Source organism: Lagenorhynchus albirostris, chromosome 17 (assembly GCF_949774975.1).
Source record: "Lagenorhynchus albirostris chromosome 17, mLagAlb1.1, whole genome shotgun sequence".
NCBI lineage: Eukaryota > Metazoa > Chordata > Mammalia > Artiodactyla > Delphinidae > Lagenorhynchus > Lagenorhynchus albirostris.
Window position 1 is genome coordinate 15139995 of NC_083111.1, and position 10179 is coordinate 15150173.

Here is a 10179-nt window from a genome sequence, read left to right on the forward strand (position 1 = left end):
GGCAGCAGGGAAGTTTCGGGGAGTGTCTGAGCTGCTTCCTTTCTCTACTCAGACCACTTCATTAGTTATCTTTTTCTGCTTGTGGTTCTGAACCCACCTTCTACTTTGTTTGCCCTTTCTCACTATTTTATGGGATGATGGTCTTTCTCTGAAGTTTTCTGGAAGAAATCAGGGTGACATTTTCCTCCTCCAGAACCAATTCACTGACTTCTTAAATTCACGCTGTTTCACAGGAATCCCTCCCGAATTCAGGCTGGGGGAGAGATGATTCATCTTGATGCAAAGTTTCAGTCATTCTATTTGTGTATTAATTCATCAATAACTGTTTATGAATGATCTGCTATGTGCCATGCCTTTCTTGCAAGACAAAAACCCATCTTGCCCTGGAGAAACAACCTTTGTATGTTAATGATGACATCTGTAACAGCAATTTTAGTACATGAACGATGTCGTTGACTACAGCAATTTTAGTCATCTGACTCTGGTGGATGAATATTTAGGTAGCACAGGACTGAGGGCAGAGGGGACAAGAAAGGGACTAAAGTTTCGGATAGAGAGATTAGTCATAAACTCAGTAAGGAAACGTGGCTTTAGGGGGACTCGGTTTCACAGTCACTTGTCCATTCAAGACACACTGTGGGTCTCTGGAGGAAGTGGACTACATGGGAAGCACCTAGAATCATTCTTCATGTGGCGTAAGTACAACCTCAGCTGTAAACTGGAAAAAAAAAGGTTGTTCCCTTCTTAACAAACAGCAAGTCTATCAATGATGTCTGTGAAGAATTAGTGCAGAGGATCAGACACTGTCATCTCTAGGTGGGCTGTGTCCTTCACAGCCCAGACAATACCCTATCTTAGGATGTCATTTTGCAAATGTGAGTTATGCTAATCCAGGGGACAAGAGAAGAGTGCAGAAGAACCTGTACAGGTCTGTGACCAATTTATTCACCAGAGCACAGGGCCTGGCATGCAGTAACAATCTGCTACGTGAACGAAGAAAAAAATTCCTCAACTAACGGGAGTTAGTGTCATCAACTTCCTCAATTAGGTATTTTCTATCAACACTGAGATAGCTATTAAATGGTCTCTGTCAATTTGCTGTCCCCCTTACAAAATCATTAAGTACTTTCTGAGCACCTACTATAAACCCAGTATTGTCTGGATGTTATAAGGGAGGAAAAAGTGAGTAAAGTAATAGCAGACGTGCCTTCCTCGTTCTAGAATTTAAGTACTTCAGGTATGAATTTTCACTTAAATTTCACTGAATCCTCATAACATCCGTCTGAGGTGGGTACGATACAACTCTCACTGTATAGATAAGGAATCTGACGCTTAGCGAATCAACTGTCTTGTCCACAGCCATGAGCCAGGTACTGGGACCTGATAATCAGAGCCCAGTGTCTTAACCCCAACTAGTCCACTAGACTGCCTTTTCCTATTAAGAAGAAATAGTATACTCACCCTCAAGGTATTTACAATTTTAATAGTAAAGATTAAAACTCCATCTTTTAGAGGTTCTAGGCAGAGGAGGAATGTGGAAATACTCTTTGGAAGACCTAGCTATTATTGGTCCATTCAAATGTTTACTGAATACCTCTGTACTAGGCATCACAGTAAGTCTGAGTGCTTTAGGGAAATTCATTTGGCATCTATGGGCTGATCAGAAAGAGGAAGGAAGACTGGTTAAAACTGCAGTTATCCAGCAGTAATAGAATCCTAACAGAGCAAATGAAGGGAAAAAGAGAATGCTCATTCATTCAGCAAATATTTACTGTACTATGTACAAGGCTCTGTGCTAGGTGCCAGAGATACAGTAATAAATAAGCCTTCATTGAATTTATATGCTAGTGGGGAGTGGAGTTGGGGAAATACATTAAGCTTCTTCCTACACACAAAAAATCATTTCATTATTGACATAAGGGCCATGACAAGAATGGAATGCTAAGGCAGTGTACTACATTAACCTATCACAGTGTAAGGCGTCAGGGAAGGCTTTATTGAGGAAATGTTATTTTAACAGAGCTCTAAAGGATGAGTGAGGTTGGCTGGGTGAAGAGAAGGATAAATGGGAGACAGAGAGGAAAGTAGCCATGAAAGCTCTGAGGCGAAGTGGATAGAGCCCATGTGGCCGGGATGGGAGAGAAGCTTGACTCAGGGTGATGACAGGTCAGAGATCAGAATATCACAAGGCCTTCTAGTTTCCATCTTCCAAAAAATCCAACTCTGTTATGTTGGTGAATCACAAAGTTTTAAATGCAGCCAGACACATCTCTTCTGTGACTTCTGATGTCAACTGAATTGCCACACCCTTACGAAACCTCTCCACAGTGACTAGATTAAAATCTTTAATTATACGGTTCCAGAACTCCAGACTGACTCTTCATCAGCCTCGTTAAATGGTAAATTATATATCCATTTTGGGGGCTATATGTTTTTTTGGGTTTTTTTTGGGCCACACTGAGGCTAGTGGGATCTTAGTTCCCCAACCGGGGATTGAACCCAGACCCTCAGGAGTGAGAGCACGAAGTCCTAACCACTGGACCACCAGGGAATTCCCTGGGGGCTATTTGATTTATGGTATCTACAATTCGCCAAGCCAAGTGAAAGCAAAACTACTGTTATGTGTGTATTTTTTCTACCAAGTCCATAGGAGACTCCTAGTATATTGCCTGAGACACAGTAGGCACTTAGAAATGTTTCTACTATGAATGAAGGTTTTCTTTTTTATCAAATAACATTTAAAAGAGTCTGTAAGAAATATTATGTCTCCCAAAACTTTAAAAAAATACCAGAGGTGTTTTATTAAAGGGCAACTTAATCAAGACCAAGTTGTATTACTACTTTACAAACAGACCTCATTTTAAGCATACGGCAAGGAAAAAAGTTTCACGTTTCACCTATGTATAATAATGTCCCTTGAAATGTCACTTGGAAGCTCCTCCCATCAAGGATGGCAGTCTGTTTCCGCATCCTTTGAGTATGGACTTACACTGGGTTTTCCTACTGAAAACAGAGTGACATGAAAGTGATGGCTTGCCATTCGTAAGCCTCAGCCTCCAGGTCTTTCAGCGCTTCCCCTCACTCCACTGGAACCCTGAAACTAGCCAGTGAATAAGCTAGGCTACCCTGCTGCAGGATAAGAGACCAGAACACAAAACACAAGAACCCCACAATACTCCTTTGGCTACGTGGGGGAGAATGGATTGAACAGGGACAAAAGTAGATGCAGAGAAGCCTATTTTAAAAGTGTAAGCAAGAGTTGTACTGGCTTGGACTGGGTGACAGCAGTGAAAATGCTGAGGTCTTCTTAATGGCTTGGATACGAGCATGCAGGAAGCAAAGAAAAATGTCAAGGAGGGTACGTAAGTATTTGCCTTGATCAAATGTGGGGATGGTTCTCTTTACCAAGATTTGGATGACTAGAAGAAGACCAGTGGGAAACAATGAGTTTCAAGTGGCTGTGAGGCTCCAACTAGAGATTTAAGAAACCAGTTGGCTATCCTAGTCTGACGACGAAGCGTGGATTTGTCTATACTGGAGCTATAAATTTGGAGTTACTAATGAATAAAACAGGTGAAGCCAAGGAAGTAGACAAGATCCCCTAGGTAAAGAACATAACAATGGGAACAGAAGAAAGAGTAGGATTGCCTTGTGAAGGGCTCATACACTTAAAATACTTGGTGAAGAGGATGATTCTAGAAAGGAAATTGTATAAGAGTAGCTAGAGAGGTGAGAGGAAACCAGGAGAATGCGGTGTTAAGCAAATCAAGGAGGGAGTGGTCAATAGCATTAAAAGATATTGAAGTTCAAGTAAGATGGGAATGGAAAAATGCCATTGGGTTTAGTGATACAGGAGACACCTGTGATCTTAGTGGAACAGATGGATACCATTATCAGAACCACTTACTTGGACCCAACTAATATTCATTCCTAGCCACCTAACATCTACTTTATACAGCAGAGCAGCAGCATCTGTACATCAACGTATTCTAGTTCAACTGCATGGGTTCACCATCACCTCTCTCTCATCTATCAGTGATTCCACTGGCCATTCCACTCCCTAAGCTTATGTGGGTAGAAGTCTAAGCAGTGTAAGATGGAAGGCCATGAATCTGCTCTTCCCTCAATCAGTTTCAGATTCCTCATGTCTTTTAGCACCAGCACCTTGCCACGCAGAGTGTGATTCTAGTGTTTAAAGACACAGTATGGATTTTTCATACAACACGGCCCCTAAACCTAAGCCAACTTCTTCATCTGGTTTTCAAACAGAACCAGCCACCTGTTTCACCGCTGGAAGAAAAGCAGGCTGTGTTGAACTTACAGAGAGTACACCGATCTCCAACATAGTGTTTTCCTGAGAGACTTTCTAGGATAATTTTGACTACATGCAATTTGCATGTTAGGTACTGTCTTTTAGAGTTCGTTTAAGATGACACACTGAAAAGTGAAGAGCATATCTATGTACTTCCTAGGGTGAGGGAGTCTCAGCTAACCCAGACTCTACGCCAGATATCAGGTATTTTTGCTGCTTAATTTTCTGTTCTCCTCGATTCCGGAAGCAGCTCAAAGCTCTGACCCTGCCTTGTTTACCCTGGACTCAACTTGTTGCTTTCTGCTTGATGTGCAGTACTTCCAGACCCTCCATCCTGTTGCTTCTAAAATGGTGATTTACTGGAAAAAGGCAAATACAGTGGATACTTCAAATGAAAGCCCAATAAACTATACTTATTAAACCGTTTTTCGTAATCAACTATATTTTACTAATTGTAACACGTCCGGGCTGAACAATTAAATTCTGGGCTCAAGCGGAACTATATCTTATTTTCATTTTCTATTATCTAGAGTATACTAAAGACTAAGTACCATACAAAAATTGCTCAGTGCACTTACTGTGCAGTAAATCACATGTTCCCATGTCTGCATAATTCCACTAAAATAGAATGCATCTGAACAAGAGAAAAATCTTAGAAATACAGACAGGCTATTCCCTCCGCAGAGTAATTTACATAAGGCCACACAACAGCAACAAAAACAAAGTTAGCTTCTCTTTCCCAAGAGCTAGGGGGCTCTTCAACAGACTCGAGCAATTTGAAGCAAGAAAATCCTGCCCTCTGCTGCCGAGTTAAGAAAAAGGCCTCAGCACAACGAATCGCTTTTGCGAAGCGAAGTTAAACTCCGGGCCAAACACCAGTGAAAGTCAGGTGTGGAAAGTAAACGCTTTCCTGGATTAACTCCAGGCGATTTCTAGTTTCTCAACAGCTTAAACACGCTCATCCTGGCATTTAATATCATGCAAAGTAAATTAGGTCTCAAAACCACGAAGTGGTTTTTTTCATTAGCCAGCTGTAAGCTAGAGAGTTGACCACCCAGGGTGGTCGTGATCTGGGGGTGGTCCCGCCCGCTTGGGGCGGGACGCCGTGGTGCCGGCTGCGGGCGCACAGCCCCCACGGCGAGCAGCCATCGCAGCCATCGCAGCCCCAGCTCCGTGCGTCCCGCGGGTCGGTGTGTAGGATGCGAGGTTGGGGGGGAAACGTTTACCTGGGGCCCGTCCCCACCAGGTAGGTGTTGGTGCCCTGCAAGGTCATGGGGCCCGGGTTACAGCCCAGGACGCGAATCACCCGACTGGACAGCCGTTCCACGCGCTGCAGGGCGGCTGCCATCTCCCCCTCTGCCGCTCGCCCGCGCTGAACTAGAAGAGCCGCCGGAGCGCGGAACAAGCAACCAGGCCGTTGGCGGGGGTGGGTGGTGGGTGGAGGGCCAGCTGTCACGTGACGCCGCGCGTGCGGAGCGGGGTGTGGCTCGGCTACTGGGCCAGGGGCAGAGGTCACGTGAGGCGCAGGGAAGGGCAGGGGGAAATCAGCCGCTGTGCCGCGGGCGGGGCCCGCGAGCACGTGACGACGCGCGAGCGGCGCGGGAAGGGAGGGGAGTCCGTTGCTGCGCGAGGGGCGGGGCCAGCGGCCACGTGACGCTGTCCAGGTTTCGCGGGCCGCAGCGCGAGGGAGTTCGTGGGCGTGTGGTGTGAGGCGCCCCGAGGCTAGGCTGGGTTCCCGGCCTGTGGGCGCTGCCGCCTGTCGTAGAAAGCGGTGCCTTCGCAGTAGTTTGTGTCCAGGCAGGCGAGTTCATTCAAGTGCACGAGAGACCTTTTAACCGGGGAAGTTTTGTGATGGAGCGAGGGGTTTGGGGTTAGTTACTGAGGACGAAATCCCGGGAAGGATCGCTCGTCGGGTTCTCAGGCGAGGGTGAGGGGTGTGTGTGTGTGTGTGTGTGTGTGTGTGTGTGTGTGTGTCCTGTGTCGTGTGTGTGTCCTGTGTGTGCTGTGTGTGTCGTTTGTGTGTCCTGTGTGTCTGTTGTGTGTGTCCTGTGTGTCGTGTGTCCTGTGTGTGCTGTGTCCTGTGTGTCCTGTGTGGTGTGTGTCCTGTGTGTGTCCTGTGTGTGTGTGTCATGTGTGTGTCCTGTGTCTTGTGTGTGTCCTGTGTGTGTATGTCGTGTGTCCTGTGTGTGTCCTGTGTGTTGTGTGTCCTGTGTGTGTCCTGTGTCGTGTGTGTCATGTGTATCGTGTGTGTGTCCTGTGTGTGTCCTGTGTCGTGTGTGTGTCCTGTGTGTCGTGTGTGTGTCCTATGTGCGCTGTCCTGTGTGTGTGTCCTGTGTCGTGTGTGTGTGTTGTGTGTCTTGTGTGTGTCCTGTGTGTGTGTGGTGTGTCCTGTGTGTGTCCTGTGTTCTGTGTGTCCTGTGTGTGTGTGTCCTTTTACAATAAACAGCAGTAACGAAGGTTTATTTAGCGCTTACTGCTGTGCTGAGTGCCACTCTCTCATTTAAGCTTCCCAACGTGAAGAGGGAAGGCACTATTTTTATGCCCACTTTACAAACTCAAGACGGAGACTTGGGGACTTGCCCAGGTGAGCGTTCTGTGAGCCCAGCCCTGCGTCTGAAGCCTTGTTCGTCTCGCTGCCTTGCGCCAGCACCTGCCCCGGGCCCGCGGATTCAGGGAGCTCCTCTCCTGCCTCGTGCCGCTCGCCTACCCAGAGAAGCAGGGTGGCCTGCGTGTTGGGGGCTTGGGTCCAGGACGTGAAGTACTTATCTTTGTAAGGAGTCCTTTTCTAATCCGTTGAGCGTTAACTACCCCAGTGTTAACTAACCCTCCCCATTAAAAAAAAAAAAATCGAGTTACAGTGTACTTAAAAGGAAATGCACGGATCCCATGATCACTTGTATCCAGTTATGGCAATTATGTAACCGGCACCCCAGACCCCTTTTTCAAAACAAGTGAGAACTTGACACATGAGATGCCTGTGGTTCTACAATTTGGACGTGCATTTTTTTTAATATACAAAGATTAATTTTGTTTTTATTTACTAGCAATAAACATGGACATGCATTTTTAACATCCTTTTTGGTCAGGAATTCCTGAAGAAAGAACTCTTGCTATTTATACAGTATTTATTTTACAAATCATCAGTTTAATACTCCAGATTTCTTGAAAACACACCTGGATTATGTGTGACAGATTTCTTTGCCTGTGTCTCAAAGGTCTATTGTTCATGTGTTTCAAAAACCTTCATTGAAATAATCATGTAAATTATCCCCTTTGCAACGGGAAGGCAAGCAATTAAAAATTGCTTGGAATAACCATCAAAATTCCCTACATCAGGTATTTTCAGCTTACCAATATTTAGTTATTTGTCTGCTATCTGTTAATAGCTCTTCAGGCAAGAAGCTATTTTCCCTTTCTAAAAATTCTCTGCTGGAAAGTCAGCAAACCTTTGAAAAGAGGGTGGAACTGATTACATGGGCAGCTCCATTCTCTTGTCCCTTAGCTTTTTTTTTTTTAAATTAAAATTTCCCTTGTGCCTTCCATCAAGATTTCATTGAATTCATTGTCAAGCTCTTCACTGGGTAGATGAAGAAATGGGCCCAACAAATAATTTAAAAGTTAAGTGACTTGAGTAGAGTCATAGAAGGAGACATTAGACACTAGCAGAAGAGGAGGAACAGAGGGTAGGTAATGAAATTGGTTTAGACTAGTTTAAATTGAGGCGGTTGTGGGATATCCTCATAAAGAAATCTACAGACAGATATATGGGTTGAGCTCAGAAGAAAGATATAGGCTACAGAGAGAAAATTGAGTCTTTGTGAATATGTTTAGCAGTGAGACTTGAAGTTTAAGTTCCTCCCCAACAAATAAGACCAATGATTTTTACATTCTGTTCAGTTACATTTACAATAATTTATCCTCTACCTATAACATGTAAAGTATTGTTGTGGACGTGTGGGTGTGTGTTAAAATGAATAAGATAGTTAGCTTTCTAGAGGTGTATTACCAGGAAGGAGATGTATATGATCTTATTTTAAAGCATATGTGGGTAAATCCTAGAGAAGTATAGCTGAAGTGATGGGATTGCAAGGAGGAAGGAGAGAATCAAATTGATTGGGAAGATCTCGGAAAACTTAGAGGGGGTGGGTTTTGAGCTGATTCTTAAAGACTGATAGAACTTCAGGAAGATGGAGGTAGAAGTAAATAGTAAATAACTTGAGCAAAGGCTTGGAAATAGAAGAACTGTAGTGTTTATTTTCGAAATAGAAACCAACAATCATATATTCTTAGGGCATAGGGTTTGAGAAGGTATATACAGTTTGAAAAAATAAGTAGGCTCTGTTAATGATAAATTCTTTATTAGAGTATTTCAGATTCAAGAATCTCTCTCTCCCTTTCAAACATGAATTGTCCACTTAGATATACTGTGAGGCAAATTGTGTCTTCTTAAAACTTAACTGATAATACAGTAAAGGCTTGTAACCTAGTCAACCTGTAAAAGGAGCCATGTAATTCCTTCCCCCAATGTGATGGTTAAAAAGGAGTGTACTGTGGTCACAATGATACAGACTCTGTTATCACTGGATTAGAAAATCCCACATATGACTAACAGGTGATTTCAGTTTCATTTTAGTTTCGATGTTCAAGGTTTACACATCCCTTAATTATGCTTATTTTCAGAGAAGAAGAAATGAAAGATTCCCAGGATGAAGATTTTCCAGAAGGGACTTTGAGTTAAAGAAGGCTTCTTATATGTAACAAGTAAGCCCGTATTTTACATGTTAAGTTTGATTGATAAATGAAAGTCTGCTCGTTTGTATTTCTTTCAGGTATCTTCTTTATTGTGAAGAGATCATCTACAGTGGGCAAAGGTTATGTATTTTGGCTGGCAGCCAGGTAGCCACATAGCTGGGTTGACCTCTGAATGAAATTGTATTGAAACTGTCCTATTACGTCAGTAAGTGTCCTGGATTCTCTAACTGAAGTCAAATTTTGTAGGTGGCATTATTTCTGCTAAGGTGGTATTGGAACAGTGATCAAGTGTAGGGATAAAGATGAGCTATCCTTCATGCAAGTTATACAACTATGTGGTTACTGAGGGAGCTGCAGGCCCTTTTTTATGAGAGCTGCTATGTTTATTATGTACTTTGCTGTGTAGTTTTCCTTCTAGTTGGCGTTATGTTCTGTTTCACTAAATTAGGAATTTAGAAGTTGCCAGATCAGATTAGTTTATTGAGTCTGATGTTCTGCCAGTAATGCAATTTCTAAGTTTCTTAGAAATTATTTTTTCCCATCTTGTAAATCTTGTCTCAAAATGGCTAGTGTTTTCCTCATGCATGCCAGGTAAAGGAAGCTCTCTTTGTGGGGAGAGTGATTAAGAAACGCACACATGGAGGTCTACCTCGTTTTATTGCCCTTTGCTTTATTGTGCTTCTCAGATATTGTGGTTTTTACAAATTGGAGATTTTGGCAACCCTGCATTGAGCAAGTCGACCAGCACCATTTTTCGAACAGCATTTGCTCCCTTTGTGTCACTGTCACATTTTGGTAATTCCCGCAATATTTCAAACTTTTTCATTATTGTTATATTTGTTATATATTGTTATGGTGTTCTGTGATTAGGGATCTTTTACTCTTCTTTTTTTTTTAAAAATATTTATTTATTTATTTGGCTGCGCTGGGTCTTAGTTGCGGCGCGTGGGATCTTTCAGTCGCAGCGTGCAAACTCTTAGTTGTGGCATGTGGGATCCAGTTCCCCGACCAGGGATTGAACCCAGGTCCCTGCATTGGGAGCACGGGGTTTCACCCACTGGACCACCAGGGAAGTCCCAGTGAACTTTTACTCTTGCAAAAAGATTTTGACTCGC

At 43.5% G+C, this 10179-nt stretch overlaps 1 protein-coding gene across 1 annotated transcript in view; it reads right to left on the reverse strand.

Annotated features, from left to right (window-relative positions):
- LACTB2 (lactamase beta 2) overlaps positions 1-5803 on the reverse strand; it is a 30748-nt gene extending 24945 nt beyond the window's left edge. Inside the window, exon 1 of the mRNA XM_060127603.1 lies at positions 5539-5803. Within this exon, the coding sequence (XP_059983586.1) occupies positions 5539-5660 (122 nt within the window). The 5' untranslated portion in view covers positions 5661-5803. The remainder of the gene's footprint in view (positions 1-5538) is intronic.
- Between the last annotated feature and the right edge of the window lie 4376 nt (positions 5804-10179).